Raw genomic sequence first — 23,900 nt, 5'->3', positions numbered from 1 at the left:
GTCAGGATACGATATTGCATTATGTCCAGTTGGAACATTTGTCCATGTGAGCAATAATAAGAGCAAAGTTTTTCTCTTTGGACTGTTTAAATTTGTTGTGTGAGCGTGGTTTACGTGGAGCAAAATAAAAATACAAACACTGTACGAATAAAATTAAATTTAGGCATTTATAAACTCACCACTAGAGGGCACTAAAACTGCACACATGGAAAACAACCTGGCCTTTTTAACAGATGTGCTGCTAACATGACGACTATGATATCGTGGCAATTTTAATATCTCATTTGTCATTAAAGAACTTTAAAACTATTTTGTTTTTGTCAATGTACACAAACAAGCTATAATCACTAATAACGCTTCATATTATTGAGACACTTTGTGGATCGTCCCCCTTGATCTGGCTCACAGATCTAAATATATGACTGGATAGCTGATAGGCAAAGACCTTTGAAGCCACGAGGCCGCCATATTGCTCCTCCCAAGAAACGTTTCTCGGCATACGAGTATAGAAATTGGTGGATTTTTGAGACAGTACAGCATGATTTATGAAGTTTTAATTTGTTAAACATAAACAAGAGGACTTCAGACATTTTACAACTTGTATAAAAATACATGTATACATTTTATGCTTAATTATATTTACAGGAGGAAAAGTGTATATTTTTTTTAAATTCAAGAGTTGTAACTGTAATTTAACAAAAGATGCCTCTGACAAATCTAATATTGGGGTCTAAGGAACGAAGCGATAAAAGAAAAAGGGGGTCTTCAAAAAAAAAAAAGCACATACAGTCCACTTGTTAATTTTTATTGATCTATTTATATTTTTTACTTGTTAAAAAAAATAGTGACCACCCCGCCACAAACCCCCCACTTCTGGCTCTATACGAACTGTTTATGTCTAATCTGTACGCATACAGTATATTCTTTACAGTAGTCTGCTCGCGTGATGGGAGGAGTAAGATGGCCGCCCTGTGACTTTAACGGCTTGCACGGGCATGTAATCGGCTATCCAGTCTTATATTCAGATTTTATATTCAGATTTAGAATCCTGGTTCCACCATATTTGCAGTTTTGTTAGAAATGCTGTGAAATAAAAAGGCCCACAAAACCTGGTGTGAAGTACAGGAAAGTACTAGTTTTTATTCCTTCATAATCAAACTTCACAAACAGCTTGAACTTGTACAATACCTCAGAGAGTGAAAATTACAAAAAAAGTGCTGGTAACATTTACAAAAATCATCCTTACTTAGCAACAATCAGTTTATTCTTCCACACTTTTTTTTAGTCTTTTGTATTAAGGCTTAATACTTCTGTATAAAGTATATGCAAGATAAGTCTTCACAGTTTTTCGAAAAAAGTCACAATATTGTGTAACATAATGAAGCTTTTACGGCTATTTTTCTTTATAATAACGAATACACATCACTGGTAAATATATGTGAAATACAGGGCTTATTGTAAAATGGCAAGTTATGATACTGTTTGCTGAGATAAATTGAATTCCACACACTTGTTATAGGAAAGTTTGCGATAACCGAAGCAGGAGGAGGAAAAGAGAAAAATGATGAATGTCAACAGTTGGGGAGATCGCCTCCAAACTTTGGCACATCCCACCAACCAACACAAATATGAGATTCCGAATGAAAGAAGAGCTAAACTGGCGAAAAGTGAAAACATGCTGTGTAGTAAGGTGCTAAATTAGAGATATTACATTGCCAGCATTGGGTTGTTGTTGTTTTTTTTAATAAAAAAAAAAGAAAAAAAGAATGAAGAAGTCATTATTCTTTTGTTAGCCCACATGGACTGATGTGAATAAGGTGCATTTTAAGACTCAACACATGTACACTTTTTTTTTAAAATTTATTAAAAGTTGACAAAATATGTAATAAATACAATAAAATTAAATTGACCAATAGTCTTGAGGCGACCTCATGCTTTTCCGTGGATTGAAAAAAAAAAAAACTTTCTTATGGTGGTATGTGATCATTAACTGTAGTTATGGTGTTGCCTGTTTTTTTTTTTTTTATATCACAACTTTTTTTCATTTCTCTCTTTTTTTTTTTTTTACAATGTGACAAACTGGATGACTAAAGGAGATGGAATGGAAAGCCGAGATATATTCACAAGATCCTCAAGAAGCTGCACTGGTTTTTGTTTACAGGTTGACAGATGGGCCAACAATTCACCCTCATGCATACTGTACGGTTTAAAGTGACGCAACAAGCTCGCTTTAAATAGTCTACATCACCAAAAGAACAAAAAAAGCAATTTGGTTTTTAGTGCAAACACAATTGGCTGGCTTCAGCTTCTCAATAATAACGAGATTACAAGAAGGCACGTACTTATGCTTCCTCGAACACGCGACGACGCCAGACAAAGCGGTGGGAACAGGAAGAAAAGCTACAACGCCGCATTTGATGATGACGTTTTTTTTTTTCCTCTTTTTTTTTTCAACCACACATTAAATAATTTACATCAAGGTCAGACCTTGATGGCGGGACACAAAAAGTCGATTTGGTGGACGCAGCCAATGAAGTTTATATGACAAAAAAGGTGCATTTTATTTTTGGAACATTCTAGATTAAAAAAAAACTAAACAAACACTCAAAATGACCAAATAAGTTTGTTTCAAGACTCAGAATGGATCCCTTCCCTCATTACATCCTCACATCTGCTTTGATTTGTCCAAAAAAAAACAAGAACAGGAGGAAACGACACTTTAATGCCCCTCAAATGCGGAAAACATCAACGTGTGTTACGACGGACGCCGACAAACAATTATGGTTTCGACAAGGTGTTCAGTGAATTATATTGCTTTTTTTTTTCATAGAAGAAGACCAAAATGAGTCTATAGTGCAAATTTCTTTTCTGGTTTGAAAAAGTGGAACGATGAGAGAATTTTGCTATTATCGGCGTCCAAACTGTCACATGGAATATCACTTCAATATGTCTTGTGTATGCAATCTATCACCAGCAGGGATGGGCATCGGACTGGGGGGTGGGAGGGTGCTATTATTTTCAATATTAGGGCCCGACCGATATGGATTTTTTTTTAGGCTGATGCTGATACTGTTTCTTGGCAGAAAAAAAATACAGATTAATTGGCCAATTCATTTAAAAAAAAAATCATGTATAAAATATTTTCCCCCCCAATGCATTTCAATGGGTGTCAATTATACGCAGATTTTCTCAGAACATACGCTTGTTACACAGGCAACATGGTGCATTTAGGGTACTTTCACAATGTCGGGAACTTGTAAACGCACTGCACCGTTCTGCACATTAATCGTTTTACTTCAAATATAAAGTTTTAAAGAATCAAAATCGGGATGATGATGATTGGACAATTATTTTGGCCGATTTAATTGGCTGGTCGATTAATTGGTCGGGCCCTATTGAATAAATATATATATTTTTTAAATACACATTTGACGAGCAACTGATGTTAAAAAAAAACTAGAAGTGCAACAATTAATCTGCAACTAATCAATTATCAAATTAATCGATGAATCATTTCGATATCTTTGAATTAAAATTTGCCCAAATGCTCTAAATTTCAGTAAATACTCTCTAATTTCTGACATCTTTGTTTTGAACCCAAAAAACAATGATCAAATTTTTGCCAATTGTAACTGAATTAGAATTACTTTATGTTTGTGCACTGTAGATTTGAAAGTTTCAACAAATTGAAACGTTTAAAAAAAAATCAGATTCATCGATTAATCGAAAAATAATCCTCAATTGCTGAAATAATTGTTAGCTGAGCCCTAAATAAATGTCCTAAACTTGTGTTTCTAAGCCAACCGGTGCATTTCATTTCAACTCTAACCAACCAGCAGTTCCGCACAATCAACAGAATTCTCAATCATCAATAAATGAATTGATTATTATGCCCATCCCCTACTTAGCAGGCACCAGTTGGGAAGAGCGGGTCACCTACGCGGGTATACACCCCCTCGCCCCAACAAAAGGAAATGTCTTGACGTCTCACTATAACAACTAAGCCCCTCCCCCTTCTCTCCCCCTCGCATGTCCTGTGCAGTCATTTCTGTCAAATACATCGCTCAGCTTGGAAATGTTGGAAAACTCACTCCAGTCCAGTGTTTGACAAATCATATATTAAAAAAAAATTAAAAAATGTCTGTTTTCCCCTATTTCCAAACAGCAGTCAAAACATTTCAAACAAGCTCGTTTCATAACAATAATAAAATATCAACGTGGAGGATAAACGACTAAAAACAAAGTCCCAAAAAACGCGTTACTGCAGCATATATCTCAGGGTTGTTTTGTTTGATGTCATCTTTAACTACCTTTTACTACAACAGCTCCAGTTTTTTTTTTCAAGGGGGGAGTTTATAATAAGAAAGCTAATTTAGCCAGAAACAAAATATACACACACGCAACTGAGTTTACACATAAAGTCATCTACAAACAAGATATTGCAGCAACAAAAAGCAAGATGACCAAAAGAAAAGACAAGAAATTGAAGCAATTCATTAAAAAAAAAAAAATACAATTTCCTATGTTGAAAGCACAGAATGAAATCATTTATATATATATATATATAAAAAAAAAACTTGCCAAAAATTTGCCAGAAAAACTGAAGGATGATGTTTTGTTGTTACAAAAATATACTGTCTGATGACGATCACAGTTTTGGAGCACGTTTAAATTGAATTTTCCGTTTGCTGCTGCAGTGAGCGTGAAAATATTTCACGCGTGGTTATTCGCTCACTTTTTTGGCTTCGTAACCTACAAAATATGTGCAAACTTAACATCTTGGTCCATCTCAAGTATAAATGTATTTCAAAGTTGTGATGTTAGTTTTGTCGTTGTAGGATAGCCTTTAAAAATCCAATATTTGAAAAAAGAAGCAAATATAAAGAGTAAATAAAAAAAAAAAGTGATTTATTAAATGTAATATAATGTGAAAGTGAAGGTGAGGGGTCTACATGTCCAGAAAGATTTTTTTTTTTATGGATGTGGGTTGCATTTTTTTTTTTTAAATATAGATTTGTAGCATTTCTTAATAAAAATCTAATTTGCTCTGCAAATGAAAACAGGCGCAAAACTACAAATAAACATGAAAACAAAAAGCAAAAACAGATTAAAAACGGATTTCCCCCCCCCTCCAAAATACTCCATAATCTCAAGCCTTCTTTGGTTTGTGTGAACCAACGATCGTCTAGTTCCGTTTCCCCTCGCCAATTGAACTTCAATAGAAAGTTTGTGATCTTGCGGCTAAAAAGAAATAAACGAGAAATTAAATGAAATTCAGTTGATTAGTATTTTTTTTGTTGAAAGGGGAACACTGGCTGGAATGTTGTGGATTGAACGGGAATGCAATTGAGCTGAGCCGAAATGAACCGAAGCAGTGATTCTCTAACTCACGTGGGCTCCCTCTAGTGGCATGTGAAGAAATTACTGAAATAAATGTTTAAATTAAGCCAGTTCAGTACATTTGTTAGGTGCAGAGAGTTTAGTTATATTTAGCATTTAAATACAGTTTTTATTTCTATTTCCATAAAAAAATATATATTTCAATGTTTTTTTCTGGGCCGATACCGATTATTAGTAATCAATGAGGCCAATAACCGATATTTGGAGCCAATATTGGGGTCAAAATGTTTAAAAATTGAAAATTAACTTAATTGAAACGTCTACAAGTATATGTTTATTGAACAAGTTTTCAGATAATTTTTTTTTTAATTGTTTGTTTTTTTAAATCGTAATTTAAACCAGTAACCTGGGTTCAATCGAACCCCAGGGGCCCGGCAGAGATCAAGCAATTGTACGTCATGTGATTTGTTTATTATTATAATCCTTTCAAGCTATGTCAAGCAAAAAAAAAACAAAAAAAAACGTGTGGTGTTCCACAGGGTTCAATTCTGGGGCCTCTGCTGTTTTCATTTTTTTCTGATCACCCCTGGGTTCCATCTTAAGAAAACAGTGATGGTTGTTTTAAAGTGTTCAATAAATATAGTTGAGTGGTCCTAACTGCATGATTTGCAATGCCAAGTTTAATTTCAATAAATTGATCTCTATCAGCTGTCAATTACAAAAAAAAAAAAAAAAAAGGTAATCAATAGCAGTGAATGAGCTTGTTTGTTATGAACATACCTTTGTTCATCTATCTATGCCAGCAACGTAAAAAATAAAAAAGTTTGAGAACCACTGCTGTCGGCTTTCAGCAGGACTAGAAGCAAGATTTGGATTTATATGACGGTGGTGGCAGATGCTTTAAAAAGTGAAAAGGGTTGTGTAATAATGGAGAAAAACGGTCATCAAGAATATGAGTGGCATTAAAATGTGGGTGGATGTGGAGAGAGAGAGAGAGTGTGTGATTGATGGGTGGATGACAGGGACGAGTTATCACGTTGCCTATATCGCTGATTTGGAATGTCAATGAAACTAAGCTTTCCAAAAAAAAGTGTCTGTTTATAGTCATAGCTGTTTTCTCCTCGTAAAAACTATGAATGATGGAGGACTGAAAGAACCAAAGTGAAGGCAATCACTTCATTTGGGTTGACCTTCAGAATGTTTCATGTTGGCCATGTTTGGTTTTCAGAACTAATTTACTAAGTAGTAGCTGGGCGCTAACTAGTGAACCGCCAGGCTTCCCATTTTGTCTCAGACAGGTTGTGACTGTGAAGACAAATTCTTTGTGTTTTTGACATACTTGACCAATAAATCTGGTTAAGATTGTAAAACTCTAACTTTTATTCTTAAAAAATAAGGATTTTTTTTTTCAGTTTCCGTGTGGCCCTAATAGTCCTTTGTACTAATTAACAATAGTAGTTTGAATGTGAAGTATTCCCACCCCCCTCAAATTTTCAATTTGGCACGTTGACCAGGCTGGAGAATGAAAGTGTGGTAATTAGTCCACGGGGGACACAATAATGAGCCGGTCCCAAACCTTTAATCTCACAGCCACACCATCATCGCCATCCCAAAACTTCATGTTGGACACAAAGCGCTTTTACAGACCTTTGTGCAATAATCCTGTGTTGTGTTCACTCCATTTTCTAATCTGATTACAAGACTTTTCCTCATAAGAGGGGTTATAAAAAAAAATGTTTCTTACTGCACGTTGCTTCATTGTATGTGGGCAGGAAACGATCTGATAAGATAAAGCATTCATTAACATTCGACGAGGAAATTTGGCATCGGATTGTAAATAATGCCGCTTTGTCATCATCAAGTTCAAAGGGCACCCGGTGTACTTTGACACCGCCAACCGAAGGAAGGGTCGGCTAATCTACTTGAGAGGGTGAACATGCCGTGCAACTTATATATATATATATATATATATATATATACATATTATGAGGGTTTGTATATTCAATTTTCCCCGTTCTTCTCAGGGACTTTTTTTTAACCTCCATTTCCCCCGTTTTTCGTGGAACGCATATTGAATGTTTAGCAGCGATATTTTTGAAGAATATAGAATAGTTTGCACACAAAAAATAATAATAAAAAAATCGATTTGGCCTGTTATATTGTCCGATGTTTGAAGGCGTGTAATCACCCAATTTAATCGTCCGGGCGATTCTTCGGTCATTCGTACAATTGGGTCGCGTCAGGTCGTGTCATACATTCATGTGGCTCCCTCTAGTGGTCACCACGCCGCATTGCCTTCCCTCTAACGCGGCACAGAAAGGAGCTTGCTCGCAACCGCCGTGAGCAACGTGCAAGAAGAAAACAGTTGTTAAACATTTGTAAGTGATTGTACATCTTTGATATCTTTGAATCCTCCACGTGTAAAAGAAGAGAGCGCCTGCTTTTACTGTATATGAATAGAACATTTCAGGTATTTTAAAGGGTTCGGATGCACTCACAACCACTTGGTTTTACTTGTATAAATACTGTCGTATATTTTTTTCGTTTAACTAAATAGACCATTGTGTATATATTGTATCTGTGCAACGTAGGAGAGAAAAAAGGATGAAGATTCTGTATAGTTGCTGAATGTACTGATAGGCACTTGATAGGCATATTCCCGATATCCCACAAGGTAAAATGCATTCAACTGTGTGGAGATGGTGATTCTTTTATATACATTTATATTTATATATTTATATATAAATATCTTTGTCAGACGGTTATCTGTTTCACACTGATGTGTGCTGAGCAACTAAAAAGCGGTTACGTATACTCTGAGTGTTTGATTCTGAACTGTGACTTATTTCAAGTTTGAAGAAAGAAAAACTGATGGAGACAACCAGGAAGACGGACACCACGATGAACCCTCACCATTCCCGTCCTGTGTTTTCACCTCAACGCAAAAGCCTATACTGTATGCATATGTATAATACATGGTGAAAAATATGACTCATTGACTTGACTACCCTCGACCCAACTAGGTGAACGCTATAATCATGTATTAACAACACCACCGAACTGTGTGATCACCAGAACTAAAAAGCAGGATGAACTAAAGAAGCGGATAAATGATGAAATCAATCGTACTGCTAGAAAGACACAACGCACTGTAGACCCCGAATCTCTACGCTAAGATAAATAAAACATGTCATATGATTGGCAAACACAATACAAACGGCTGCAAGATTGGTATCTCGCATTCAATAGGGTTTGTCCTGGAAAATAAGCCAACACATTGCGAAACAAAAACAATTGGAAAATCTCCCTTCGCTAAAACTACGAGAAATGAGCAAAGGACCTTCTTTTCCGAAAGAGTCTGCAACTTTTGAAACCATTTTTACATTTTTTTCTTCTTTTTTTTTTTGCAACGCCGAGAAAATATCGCGAAGCACCACCACGAGCATCTGAAGCAGAATAAAGAATATACGGTATAACTACGGACAGTGAAAGGAAGCTAACGCACACCGGGGAGAAGAAGAAGAAGAAGAAGAAGAAGAAGAAGAAGACGACGACGACGAAGGCTCCGTTCCTTCCTTATCATACAAGTCAACTGATGACGGGATGAGTTATAAGCCCTCATCCGGAGAGATTGGCTACTTGTTATTCCAGAAAACCACCACCACCACAACAACAACAACAACAACATAAAAATGATCGCGAGACACTCTTATAGTGTCATTCTGAAATGAAATATTGTCCAAAGCCAACGACAAGCTACTTAACCTACTATTTAGACCATTGATACCACAAAGCTGGTTGTACTCATCTAGCTACAGTCTATAGTGCATTAGATATATGTGTTTACACAAACGATGCAAAAAGCGGGTGCCGTGAAGGAATGCTAAATCACTGAATACGTCGTACATTACACTCAAACGTGTCTGCCGCTGCGCTGAACGATGACGTCGGTTTGGCAGTGTTGGCGCTCGGCTCGACCGGAACACCGTAAGCTGTGTGCCAAAAAATGCGGCAATACTGTTGGAAAAAGAGAAGTCGGCAGTTTGCTTACATAGACTATTTAGTGCATTGTCTGTTAAGGCAAGAGATGACCCTCCACGTGCTGTGTCAAGACAAATAGAGCACTAGCATGCAGCACATTTGCCATCCTGGCAGCGCCAGCTACAAAACAGGGACGGCTAAATACGCGCACCGTAAATGCGAAACCACACGAGTTTTCACTTCCGGCTCGTGTTTTCAAGGTGCGGTGAGGAAGCTGCTCCTGGTCTTGTACCTGTGCTGCATATTGCGAAGGAAGCCCTACAAGGTCAAGATATTTTGCTTATCAACAGTTTGATTCGGCTAAAAGAGCACGCGGACAGACGACACCCACTAAAGGAAGGAAAAGGACACGACGGTGCACGACCCACAGACACATACAGTATTTATAAAAGAAGCTGCATTCCATCACCTTTCCGCGCCCACCCAAAACTTCTACTAGGACACATATCATCTATGTTACACACACACGCACGCACACACACACACAATAATAAAAGTATCATTATTATTATTATTATTCATAGAGTGATAATGGCTGTTATTATCACTAGCGCCCAGTCAGACAGAAATGGCCGTGATTATTACTGTTGTGGCTCTCAGGAAAGAAATGCAATTGAATTATTGAGTTACAGGGAAGTGACTCCATAAAACATGAACTTAAAACATAGATGAGCACACGTCATGTTACACATTTAAATAAATGCTTGCATCAAAATGGCACAAATACTGTACAAACAGTATATGGATTGATATACTGTAGGTAACTGCAAGCAATAACCAAAGCCAAGAACCGCTCAATTACTTGAAAATTGAAACAAAGCTATGCTAACACGTGAACTCTATAAACCAAATGTTAGATTTTTTTGTTAAAAAAATCCTCTTTTCTAAAACTATATCTCTGTCAACAGTAGTGCACTTATTGGTTTAAGCAGTGCAACATATATGCAAGAAAATAACGCAGTCCGCTTATCAAGATTTTTTTTGAAAAAAAAAAGAATTTTTTTTCTGACTTTAAAATTGAAGAGAAGAAAATCATAGTTTATTTAACTAATATGATTAAATATTAAGCACAGGCATTTTAAGAAAATGTGCAAAACAGCACGTTGGTGTGTGTGTGTGTGTGTGTGTGTGTGTGTGTGTGTGTGTGTGTATTTGATATCTGCAGACATAACTACAAAAGTTGCTTGCTCACACAAAGGAGCAAATCCCTAACGGTGTGTGTAAATGTGTGTGTAATTATATATATATATATATATGTGTGTGTGTGTGTGTGTGTGTCCTATTTTATTGAAAATGTTAAAATCCAAATGAGCTTTTAGAAAAATTGGAATGTATACTATTATGTAGAAAGTCCATCCACAAGTTGCGGTGTGTGTGTGTGTGTGTGTGTGTATGTATATATATATATATATATATATATATATATATATATATATATAATATAATTATGTGGAAGAGCTACTTGTTTTTCTCCAATCTTTCCTTTCAAAACATTGCAGGCCGTTTGAGGAGTGACACATTGCGAGTGAACATCACTAAAACAGCTTTGCAAAAGTCACAAACAGGTTTTTATCCTACAATCAGATGGCGAATTTTTCAAAAACAAATTGCGATTGTAATTGAAAGTCTCTCTCTCTTTCTCTCTCTTTAACACTGTTCTAATCCGCAGCTAACCTTAAAGCCCCAAATACATAACAGAGTGAATAGAAAATGAAAAACCACGTAGGATAATCAATAACAACAATAGTGTGAGAGACAAATCTTGTTTTAAAATCTACAGCCCATAAGAGTCTGATGTAAGTGGAGGAGCAGCAAATACGAAGGAGAGAGTTTTTTGTCTCTTATTCCGAGCTGCTCGAACTGTAAATGGAAAAAGGCTGAGAAAGAAGATAGTTTTTTTTTAAAAAAAAAGGGGGGAAAAAAATTGCTCTCATTTTATGATTGGCGCAGCCTTGACTAACAGTCTTTTAGGAGATTAGTGGCAGTGTATGCAAATGAGCTCAGAAAAACTTTTTTTTTTCTTTTTCCCCCCCGCTTTGTCTCATCAACACAGTCTAATTTAGTAAACTAAACCATCAAAAATGCATGGACAATTACAAAACATACGAAATATTCCCGCCATCTTTGACGGGCAGTGATTGAAATTTGTACCATAACAACAGCTGCATTATAATCTCTCAATACCATAGGAATAAATAAAACCCAGTGTCAAATTTACTACTTTCTTTTCTTTCTTTTTTTTTTTTATTGACTTTAGAAGGCAATCATGTGACTGTCAGTATTTTAGAGGGAATATGTCGCCCTACCCAGACGATTTCTGTTGTTGTTGTTATTGTTGTTGTAAATTATACCACAGCAAGTTTGGACTTCTATCGTTACCAAACTGGTCAGTATGGGTTCACAACCGCCATTTTAAATGGCGTCTCTCTCGCACTCTCTCTCTCTCTCACACACACTCACACACGAACACGCAAACACACACACACACAAGCACGCACTGGGACACATGCAGATCCAAACAATACACACTTATATCCGCTCAGATAGATCTACACTAAAGGTGTGTTTGTGTGTATGTTTCTTTCGTAGGCCTTTCGGTAGTGTTCAACACATAAATCAGTATTTTAGGAAATCATACATTTAGAGGCCTGTAGTTTGGATCCATCCAGTAGATCAATATCAAACTACTAAGCCTTAAGGCCACCATCTTTTTGTTTATTTAGAATAACAAAAAAGAAAATCTGTTGTTGTTTTTTTTTTTGGGAAACTTAATGTGCCAGTGTCTATACTCATTACTCTCCATACCTCAAAAGAAGAAAAGGAAAATCTAGTGCCATTTTGTTTGTCGTTCTTTTGGAGAAGTTTATCGAGTTGTACTTATCCGTCAGAGACATGCATTCGCATGTGGTCGTTGAAGTGCTCCATTTGGTCGAACTTGACGGGGCAGACGGAACACATGTAGGTGGTCCCTTCTTGGCAGCCGGCCTCGGCGGCCACGCTCACTCCCGTCGGGACCCCGGGCCCGTCTCCCGCGCCGCCGCTCACGGGCATGGCCAGAGCCACCACCCCGGCGCCGGGCTCGGGGACGGCCATGGGGAGGGGGATGGGAATGGAGACGGGGATGGAGACGGGGCCGGGGGTGCCGGCGGGGACCGTCAGCCCGGCGATGGTGCTGCCCGTGCTGTGCAAGGCCATGTGGCGCTCCAGCAGGGTTTTGTGGGAGAACTTCTTCTTGCAGATGACGCACTCGTAGGACTTCTCGCCACGGTGCAGCCGCATGTGGACGTTGAGAGAGCTCTTCTGGGTGAAGCGCTTGTTGCAGATGCTGCACTGGTAGGCCCGCACCCCTGTGTGGGTCACCATGTGTTTGATTAAGTAATCCTTCAGGGAGAACGAGCGCCAGCAGATGCTGCACTGGTGAGGCTTCTCTCCTGCGTGGGCATGAAAAAAACACAATTGGGGAGAAAAAAAAGACAATTATATACTGAATGGTCACACAGAAGCATAAAAAACATTTTACCGTATTTAAACATGCTCTCATCAGCAGAGAAAAAAAAAAAACTCATGAATGTAAAAATGTTTTCCCTTTCCTTATCGGAGGCTGAAGCTGCTCCATCTGTTAATGGCATCAACAAACACATGTAGAAGCCAACGCCGGTCATTTACACAAATCTGCAACGCCGTGCATGTAGTCGGCACGAGAAGCCAAACAGAAGGTGTCCAGTCCCCATTTCATTAAAGAATATGAGCTCGTCAGCAAGCTGACAATTCAAAGTTAATGCTCCTGCTGACTTCATCTAGTGGACGCCTCAAGGCCACTGGTGGGGAAGCATTAAAACTCGCTTTGTGTCTGGCTGGAGAGACATTTATGTCTAGACTTACTTTACCTAAATTGAAATTATGAGCATTCTAAATTCAATTTTATTGGCTCCACTGATCAGAATAAAAATCACATGTCTGGTTAAACGGAAAACCTTTTCTTTTTTTTCTCTTTTTTTTTATCATTATTTGTTAAAACGGTCATAGTGACAATAGTATGTGTTATCAGTTTGTAGTTTGAGTTAAAAAAAAATTTAATAAAATTTATGATATAATGAAATGAATGAATACATTTTTCATGTGGCAATTTTTTTTATTCTTAGCTAATTAACTGCGATAGTTTACAATTCATCTCTCTCTCTCTCTCTCTCTCTCTCTCTCTCTCTCTCTCTCTCTCTCTCTATATATATATATATATATATATATATATATATATATATTTCCAAGTATATTATGTTCATGTTGCACAATTCCTTTTTCCTGGCTACATTGCTTCCAGTGTTGTATGTAATGATTTTTTTTTTTTTTTTGGGTCTAATCAGATTTCATGTGTTGCAGGGCCTTCAGAATCAGTACTGTACTTCAGTTGAGGTTATTTGATCTAGATTAACAATGGCACTGTTTTTTCTTTTTTTGCCCCTAGATACTGTTCTTCTATTGGATAGCAACACACATTAGGGTTGCATCTGATTGGTCCAAGTCAGGTAAAAGAATACAGTCCCATTATTGCACGTCTTTGTAATACACACATTGCACAGACCACTATTGCGATAACGATACTTTTTTTTTTTTACATACTGTATATTGTGTGGCCCTCGTTTGATTTTTTTGCAAAGCCAAACAGCGCAGTGGTTTCGTGTATATCAAATTTGAGGTACAAGAGGCCAGAGATAGCTGATTTTTTTCTTAATATATTATTTATTTATTTATTTTAAAAGAGTAAAACATTGTAATGTACTCTATAATAATATGTCAGTAACACACAAAAAAAAAACATTTGTACAATTCATATTATTAATATTGTTATGATTTCTGGAATTCCTTTTTATCAGTCAATCATTAATTTGATTGCAGTGCTTATCTCTGCTGGACTCAAACTGTAAATGATGAAATAGTACTCAAATGTTTGCATGCGTTTATCACTTCAACAAGTATGCGCATGATCTAGCTACATATTTGTTTGCTTAGCTCATGGAATTTGTCTTCTATTTTTTTATTCGAAAGCTCACACATATAGGAATAAAATTAATTACAAATGATCACCTTAATCAAAACTTTATAGTCATATCCCCCCCCCCCCCACAGGATTCAGTTGACTTGACTTGTCAGTGACTGTCACAATCCAAGAACTGATTACTCGCTCAAGTTAATGTGTCACTCTGCTCGACAGAGTACTATTTAGTTTTTTTGTATAACCCCTGTAAAAGATTTTTGGCCAAGCCCTGGATTCTAAAGCTGGAAATCAAATGATATGGTTGGTGTTTCTGCTGTTTTATACTAATCGTGTTTGGCAAAATGTAAACGGTGCTCATGTAGCTTATTTCAAGAAGGGGCGAGACAATGCGACTTACCAGTATGCACGAACATGTGTTTGACGTAGTTCTGTTTTGCAGTAAAGGTTTTACAGCAGAGAGTGCATGCATAGGGTTTCTTCTCGCCCTGCCCCATCGCCTGCTGCTGCTGGGATGACGCTGGCGGCACGGCCATGGCGTTGGGGAATGATGGGATGGCGGAGGGCGGCACCGTCACAAACTGGGCCTGCTGCTGGCTGGGAAGGTAAATGAAAGACTTGCTGTCTCTGGTCGGCTGCGGGGGGAAGAGCGTGGGTAAGAAGGTGTTCCCGGGACCCAACACTTGGGAATTGCTGGTCACGGCGTGCGCCATTCGGAGATTGCTGGTGTGCGACTCGACCTGCCGCAGGTAGTGCGGCGTGCCGGCCAGTGAATGGGACATGATGGGGTTGGGCAGGGGCTGCATCATGGTAATGTCACTAGTGCTGTGGCTGTGGTCGCCCTCGTCGGGCTCCGGCACTTGCTCCGGGGACGAGTCGTTGACCTCGATCTGGACCGGGCCGCCTTCGCCGTGATGGCCGCCGCCCACCCGGTTACAGCTCAGGTAGTGCTGCTCCATGGCGTCCGCCTCAGTACTGATGGAGGAGCTGACACCCGAGTCGAAACTTTCCACTTTGGACTCGCTCACCACGCCCTCGGTGTGGTCGTTCTCCACCTGGCAGTCCCCGACGGTGCCGAAGCAGCCGTACTCGTCTTCGGCCTCCTGCTTGATGTGCATGCCGCCCGTTTGGAGGCGTACCGGTCGGGGCTGCTTGCGACAGTGTGTGGACTCGCCCGTGATGAAGCGGTCCACCTGCTGGGATCTGTCCTGAATACGGTTCATCCATAGGGGGTCCTGCGACTGCTGGTCTTTCTGAGCACCGCCGCTCGCGTCGTAGTTGGTCGCCAATGGGTTGATGTAAATCGAGCGCTCACGGGTGCCGTTGGAGAGGCCCGAGTAGGAGTAGAGCGTCGGGTACACTCGGTCCATGTTCTGCTGGGTTGACGTTTGCATACAGCCCGACTCGGCGTCGCTGCTCGGCCCGGACGTGCCCGACTCCGGCGTCCCGCGGGGGGTGTCCTGGCCGGAGTCTCCCGGATTGATGGGGAAGCCTCCCGGGCCCGCCAGGCCCACATTTTGGGACACGATGCGAGTGCACTCATCGATGACGGTCTTGATCTGCAAGATGCTGGCGGCGGTGAGGATCTGCAGCGCCTCCGACTGAGACACCCGCAGAATCCCGCTGTACATAAAGTCAATCAACTTTTGGATGGATTGCACCGAGACCACCGAGGGGATCTCAATGTCGCTGTAGCCCAAAAGCAGCTTGTCCTGAAAGAAGGGGCTTCCAGCGGCCAGCACGCAGCGGTGAGCTCGCAGCATACTTCCATGGATCCGAACAGTCACATCACAAAAGTGCCCACGGTTGCGCTGCTCATTGAGGGTCTCAAGTACAGAATTGCTGAAGTTGTGGAGATTGATGTTATGAATGCGCTCGGTCATCCCCTTGCAACTGATGTGACCTGAAAACAGGGCAGCAACAAACGCACCTCGTTTAGAGACGCGCTGCATTATTTACACGCGTTAGTTACACTGCGCTTGTCCCGCTTGTGTTGTTACCATATTGGAATTGCTAATTGCAATAAGAAACTATCTTCAGTGCCATTCTCACGCGCGATTGAAAAACGGAACACGAGAGGCATAAAATTGAACCTTTCTGGTAATAAAAAAGATTAATAATAGATCAATAGAAAAAATGTAAAGAATTCAATCACTAACACAATTTCATATATAATGGCCCTAATTTCATATATGTATTATGGGGGGGGGGGGGGGGGGGCATTATATATGAAATTGTGTTAATTAGACAAAAATCTGTGGACATTACATATTGTTTCTGTGTATAATCAGTCAAAGTTTCAAAGCTGTAACTCTGAATGTGTACTTCTTACAGATAACATTGCTTGACCAACTGATAAACATTAATTTGTGTACACCACTCAAAACTATAACCACATCAATAAAAAAAAATTAAAAACTCTCTGACGGTGTTAATCAAATCAAAATTTTATTTTTGTAAAAAAGTTTTTTTTTATTTCAGATTTGACCACAGAAATATAATAATAATAATAATAATAATAATAATAATAATAATAATAATAATAATAATAATAATAATAATAATAATAAGGTAGACATTTGCAATTTCCGGTTGAAGCTGAAAGGCTTATTAAAAACATTGAGGCTTGTGGAATGATTTGGAATGATATAAACATGTTGAAGTTGGAATGGTTTTTAGCGGTCAATATACGTGGAAACTGGAGGTGAATATGTCATTATTTGGAATTTGGGGCTTTAGAAAATGTGAATTTTGTGAATGGGAATACCAGATGAGAAAGCTTGAATGATCTGCACATGTTGAAGTTGGAATAGTTTGATTCGGTCAAGTGAGGGCGGAGTGAGTAATGTACACTATGTATTCATATGGTAATTTTTTGGAGTAAAATTATTGGGAATATTTGCAATTTTGGCATGTTGAAAACCATTCATAAGGTGAACGGAATAAGCAGATTGATTTAAATTTCAAATAGGTACTATGTGAATCTGTTATTTTCAATGTGCCGAGTGAAATGAACGGTAAATAAGTAATGGGGGAAGTCAGGCCTCATTTGGAATGAATGGGGGAAAATGTAGGTGAAAAATGTTCAAAAAAGTGGGCGGAATAAAAAAAAATAGGAATAACAGCCTTCGCACATTAATACTAATAAAAATACTGTACATATGCATTTCTTAACCTTAATCTTCATTCCACAGTGTAATGAAGAGGATTTTTTGGTGTGCATCTCCTTTAATCGCCAGTGGGTGGCGCACAGGGCTCAGAGTACAAGCAGACTCTTTTGTTGGTCATGTGCTCACTATGATGGTGATTCCAAACTCAAGACACACCGCATGTGCCGCCGTATATCAGTGTGCTTAGATTCATCTTGGAGCATTTTTTTTTTTCAAAGTTTAGCTACAAATTAACAGGGAATCTTACGTTTTAAATTACAAGTGAATTACTTAAAATGTGTTTAGTCACACTACTTCGTTCATAGTTTATATTTACTTCATTATCATGTGGGAGCTGGAGGATCTTTAAAATGAAATTAAATTAAAAAATTAAATAAAAAGAAAGAAATGCATCATTTATGCCACAAACATTGGCCTTATTTATATTTATATTTAGTTAGCTTACACTGTGAGCAAAGGGTAAAAAACGATTATGAAACATATTTCTGGTAAAACATTAAGACCAAAAAAACAAAGCATAACCACATTGAGCCAAGGGAAATAGCTTTGGAGAAACGCTTAAAATTTCTACTTGCGCATCAGGGCATGATAGATGTTAAATTAACAGTAAGTGTAAAGCATATCATAATAATGTAATAAGCCCGATGAACTAATGAGATAGTATTTCCAATAAGATAGTACTGAGCATAATTCCAAGTATTTTACTGCGGAATATGAAAACTAGAAAAGGAACTCACAGTTAGATGACGTGCGGCTGGTGATGAAGTGCGGGTCAAGCTTCAGTTTGCTGGTGGAGATGACTGAACAGAGGCCGGGCGGGCGCTAGGCAAGGCTGTCAGTCCTCTCGTCCCAAATCATGTGTTGCTCTGCCAAAGTGTTTGCAAGGGGAGAGAAAAAGAGAAAAAAAAAAGACAAAGACAAATCTTTAGATCACATCGATATTGCCACTCCCTTGATGGACCCGAAGCAACACGAACGTCTACCTCCGACATGCTGCAACAGATGTGTGAAGAGTTTTCAATGCCAAATTCAAACAAAAAACAAAAACGGACCGTCTTGTGTACAATTCCGCAACAGGGGTGAAAATTACATTGGAGATAGCTCGACTCTCAGCAGTTATCTGAGTCACTGGGCAACAAAACCACACCCTTTAAAAAAACGATCTTGATTCCACATTAATTAATGCACTCGGTGTGTGTGTGTGTATGTGTGTGAGAGAGAGTGAGCGAGTGAGTGTGTGCGTGCGCGCTATTTTCTCATCTCCAACAGCTCAAACAAGACAAAGACGTCCCGCAGTTCTTACAAGTTGTAATAATAAAAAATGATTCCCAATATTAAACACACAAGACATTCATTGCAAAGCACAAGCTCACCATTCAACATCACGAAGCATGTGACAAGCTGCTTTCGGTGCTGGTTTGGTGAAGGCAAAGCTTTTTAAACAGCAGCTTTATACTGTATATCGATAGAGGGCAGCTTGCAAAAAGTTCAACCTAACTAAACAAATCCTGAAGCAAAATAGTGTCATTTCAGGTCACTCACACTTTTTTTGAGGGGGGTGAATCATTTGTTGCAGTGTGAAAATTTCATTTTGGCAATTTCCCGCACTGAACGGTGGCATCACATATTTCCAGTCTTTCGGTTAATGGTATTTCAAAAGCAGCACTTGAATGCGTTTATCAGATCAAACCTGCAGATTAAAAGTTTGCTGACTTTAATCAAGTGACTAGGGCCTGACCAATATGGGATTTTTGATGCTGATTACTGTCGGGAAAAAAATAAAAAAAAATTATGTTTATTTTTTAATAAACCATGACTTTAGGTTGTGTGTAAAAATAGTGACATCCAGGTCAATTCCTTACACGAATTTAGCATTGTTTGTAAAAATTTGGATTTGCTTTGGTTTGAATGACAGGTCCATAGAACTACCTTATCAACACATTTTATTATATAAATTTAAGGATACATGGTTATTGCATATATGTGGGTGTAAAAAAAGTAATGAAACAATTGTGACTTGTGTACAAGTGCTGTAAAAGATTAGAGTTCATAAAAGTAAAAATTATTGGCAAACATCTGCCATTCAACTGATAATTTTGACCGACGTTAGAGGGGCTATAATCGGCCAATTAATGTCTTGGGACCTATACGTGACCTGTATTCTCTCATCCAACTGAGCCAGGCCAGAATATACTAAAACAGTTTGCAATTTGTGTCAAAAATTGGCAATAAAAACCTGAAACAGTGATGTATTTATTTGTATTTCCTTGTTATTTTTATAGATTTATGTCAAATAATAACCTTTTGAAAAGAAAGAGGTGATCACAGTTGGGCTATTTTTTGGGCACACACACACACACATTGATAGTAGATAATGCAATATAAGTTGGGGGCAGCACATTACAGGGATTTGGAAATAGTAAGGAAAAATTTGAAATAATAAAAGTTGAATAGGCAATCGGTGCAGCATTGAAAGCAAAGCTGTCATTTGCTCTAGTTTTCAAGTACCCATTAAAATCCTGGCAGCTTCGTTTTAGGTTAATTGTACTGACAATACAATCTTTTTGCTGAGGACTTGGGGAAGGGAGTTGGCAATGATGATTTTTTAGAAGGGGGCGGTGAAAGAAATGGTTATTCAGTATTACAGTAGTACGATACAACACTAAGTGAAAGTCAAACGGAGCTGTCGGAGTCTTTATTTAAGTTGAACTGTAAAAAATTTAGGCCAACAATGTATGAATGTCCTTGGGGTGGCTTGTAAGCCAAAATGGGTAATTTGGGTATCATCTGCATTAAATGGAAACCAATAACTTTGAAGAGATTTCCCTTGGCAGCGCGCAAATGTTGAACAGAACTGGGCCAAGCACAAAACCCTGAGGAGCCCCGCACCGCAAAAGGCAAAAAGGAGAAGGAGATCGAACATACAAAATGTCCTGCCTGAGAGGTTCTATTATGAAGCATTCAAAGGGCAGGCTATCTATTGGCCTGAGTCGGACCTGAGGAGCAACAATGTCCAACTAAGCAGGTCAGTGTCAGAAAGGAGGCATGCTAATAAATAAGTATGATGAGAATGATTCAAGAAATCAGCCAGCTAAGGCCTCAAGTTCATTTCAAAAGCATACTTGGAGGAAGTGCTTCTTCTTGACCATATTGCAACATACCTAATTAGAGAGAGTCCGATGTTTTTTTTCGTTTTGTTTTTCAGAGCCTTTACCAATTCCGATTATTGGTAGTCAAGGAGGCTGATAACTGATATTTGGAGCCGTTTATTCATTTGCACAAAGTTAAATAAAATAACTCTGTATTGTTTTCTACAGTAAATAAAGTTTTATATAACTTCAAAACATCGGAAATTTAACTTTTTTTTTTACTTATCTTCAAACAAAAACAGAAGGTGCAGAGAGTTCCCTAAACTCAGCAGAATCTCTTAAAAAGATAACTAAAAATGTATTTTTAAATCAACCTTGTGATTCTTCTAAAAGGCTGATGCTGATATTTGTCAATATGCTGAATATCGGCACCGATAATCAGCCCGGGTGATAATCGGTATATCCCTAGACCACACTGGTCAAGTCACACCCACCCAACCCAAATGATTCGTGATGATACACACCGCTTGGCTCTCATTGGCTGCAGGTGATCAATATCACAATTTTCCGGCCGATCACCGATCTTTTAAAAAAGTCTGACCTGCCGATCCCGATTTTTGCCGATCCCGATTTTTGTTCATAACAAGCCGCATACGCCTTCAGCGTTGCAATCTTGTTTTATTGGAAAACATCGAAAAATATCTGTGAAATAATACAAACATTTTTTTTTTAACAGCACATTAAGTAGTTCTCACAAATAAAAATGAAAGACGTATTTGTCTTGTCATCAGAAGAGGACAGTGGCTGACTTTTTCCAGACTTCTAAAGAGGGAGATGAGATCGGTGGAAAAGATCGGTTTAAAGGGATCGGCCGATCACCCAAAATTAAGGAAATCTGGGCCGATAAAGTGGCCGGTTGATCGATCGATCGGTGCACCCCTCGTGATCATGCTACATTGCTTTGCCGACAGTACATTTTGTGATTTCGTTCCTAATATTTTCATCTTATCATACTATGTCGAGCAAACGTGTATAACGTAAGGTATTCTGTTCCGCAGGGTTCAATTCTGGGGTTTCTGCCGTTTTGATTGTATCTGCTGTCCCTGGGTGGTAGTTTTAAAGTGCTCTATAAATAGAGAGTTGGTTTGCAATGACAAGTTGAGCAGTTCAACACAAGAATTCAATTCAATTAATTCAAAACTAAAGGAACACTTCCTTAAGCTGCGTGAAGATGGGGAACACAAGAACATAACGCTTTCTGATTTCAAGGTGAAGAGAGCCAGATTCAATGAAAAGGCTTTTCTCCCTGCTCATTTTGTTCACCAGTAAACCCTTTACCTAAGTTTTGAAAAAGAAAATCATATTTTATTTTTCAGTAAAGAAGGGTTGAGTGAATGCGCATAGGAAACTGGTGGGGTTCAAGAACCGCTGCCCTAGACCTTACTACGACCCAGGACCGAAAACCTTCTATAGGTGCAACTTGTTTTTCTTAGATAAACTTTCTGCCTGCCTGCTTCCATTTGACTAAGTCAAAATTGGAACTGAACAACATCCACGCATGTGCCAAAATTCTATTTGCCATCACTATGGCAAATATTATCAGTCAGGTTAGCCTGTTGCCAGGGGCGCTACAGTTAGGCAAAGCAAACCTACTGTACATATATCTCCCTTTCTGGCTGCCCTGGTCCACGCAGACATGGAAATCCACCTGCCTTAGGGGTAGACTCAAGTGAACGGTGCCAACAAAGGGGAGCAGGCCAAGGGAGGCAGGCTCCACTTGCCCAGACTGCCACTCACAACAGTGATTCCATTTTAGCCGTGACACAGTGGGTGAGCAGCAGCCAGCGCCTACCTGCAGTGAATTCTAATCAGCCCAGGGGTCTGTCTCGTGCCCCCTCCCTTTTCCTCCAGTACCCTGCCTCACACTAAAGGGGCCTGATGATCCTTCAAAATTAATTAGATCCTGGTAGGTGGCGGCCATTTTCCTCCCACATCCGCACACACAACAAAAAAAAAAATCCCCCAAAAATCCAACCAAATTTGAGCCCAACCCCTCATGCTGATCTCTTTCTGTGTATCGCTACCTGTTTCCTGTTTCATCATCCCTCTCGCTGCCTTCCCCCTCCATCTGTCTGTCTCCCTGTCTGAAACAATCACCCACCACTCCTCTCCTCTCCTTCCTCCCCGCCCCGCCCCGCCCCTCGCCGCCTGCCTCCGTGCTCCGAGCTCTGTGTCTGCCTCTGTGGAGTTTGCTGTCAATAAATCCCCAGAGGTCAGTTTGTCTGCTGGAAATCAGACACAATGCTTCAGAGCGCCAATGCGATGCATGCTCTGCTGCAACCGCCACAACAAAGACTGAGGACGGCTCAGGGGTGGAGAGGAGGGGTCTGAGAGTGAAAGCGTGGGGAGGGGGGGGTTCCAAAAAATTGGGGCTGTAACTCCACCAAGCAGCCAGACTCCAGGTTAATCAGCTGCCTGTATTACGTGACAAGCTCATGAAATATGCTGCATCAAATTGGACATCGGTTAATAAGGCGGCGAGGGTGGAGGTGGGGGGCTGGGGGGGGGGGGGTGAAGTGGCGAGACTGGGGGATGGGGGTTGAGAGCAGACACAAGAGGCACGCGTATGAAAGGAGCAGTATCAGCCATGTGAATAATATACATCTTGAATATGCTAATAGCGCGGACGGCGTGCATTCAAGGCCACATTTACATCTGGAGACAAAAGGCCACATGCGCGGAATTGTGACCACGCGTGCGCACGCAACACAATATCCACATCGCTCCGTTTTCAAGGAATCATTTATGGGTTTGTTTGAAGCCGCGACTGATTGATGAACACCATTCAGCGCTCTTGATGATTTATTTTAAAATCAGTACGCCTCGCGTATGTAGATACGTCGTCTTTAATTAAAGGCACAATGTAAACGTGCGGCGAGAACAATGGCAAATTAAACAGCAGACAGGTGAAAATGACCTCAATGGAGGAGTCTCGCTTTTCTTTTCTTCTCTCTGCTGAGACCCTCATTAAAGTATTAAAGAATTCATTAAGTGTTGGGTCCGGAATGTTGCGCCAAAATTAACAGGTGAGGCGCTGTATAGCATTAGCGAGCACGGCTAACTGTTTCACTCGCTGTTAAAAAAGCGGGAGGACAACCCCAACATTTTCTTTATAGCATGTTGTATGCGCCCCTAATGGTCGAAACACGCCATTCTGACTAATATTTTGTTTGTGGAATATGAATTAAGCAATAAAATCAATCTGTTCAT

General features: G+C 39.4%; 1 protein-coding gene across 3 annotated transcripts in view; it reads right to left on the bottom strand.

Moving 5' to 3' along the window:
* Nucleotides 1-1,115: 1,115 nt before the first annotated feature.
* Nucleotides 1,116-23,900, bottom strand: part of zbtb20 (zinc finger and BTB domain containing 20) — a 38,805-nt gene continuing 16,020 nt past the window's right edge. For 2 of the 3 annotated variants that reach the window (XM_077545878.1, XM_077545879.1), the window contains exons 2-4: nt 18,279-18,407; nt 14,772-16,274; nt 1,116-12,812 (exon numbers count right to left, since the gene is read on the bottom strand). In XM_077545878.1, the coding sequence (XP_077402004.1) occupies nt 12,259-12,812; nt 14,772-16,254 (2,037 nt within the window). In that variant the 5' untranslated portion in view covers nt 16,255-16,274; nt 18,279-18,407 and the 3' untranslated portion in view covers nt 1,116-12,258. Of the gene's footprint in view, nt 12,813-14,771; nt 16,275-18,278; nt 18,408-18,524; nt 20,727-23,900 lie in introns of those variants that run through there. The other variant, XM_077545880.1, reaches the window with a different exon arrangement.

This window comes from Vanacampus margaritifer, chromosome 16, assembly GCF_051991255.1.
Source record: "Vanacampus margaritifer isolate UIUO_Vmar chromosome 16, RoL_Vmar_1.0, whole genome shotgun sequence".
Classification (NCBI taxonomy): domain Eukaryota; kingdom Metazoa; phylum Chordata; class Actinopteri; order Syngnathiformes; family Syngnathidae; genus Vanacampus; species Vanacampus margaritifer.
This window is presented reverse-complemented; position numbering and strand designations above follow the sequence as displayed.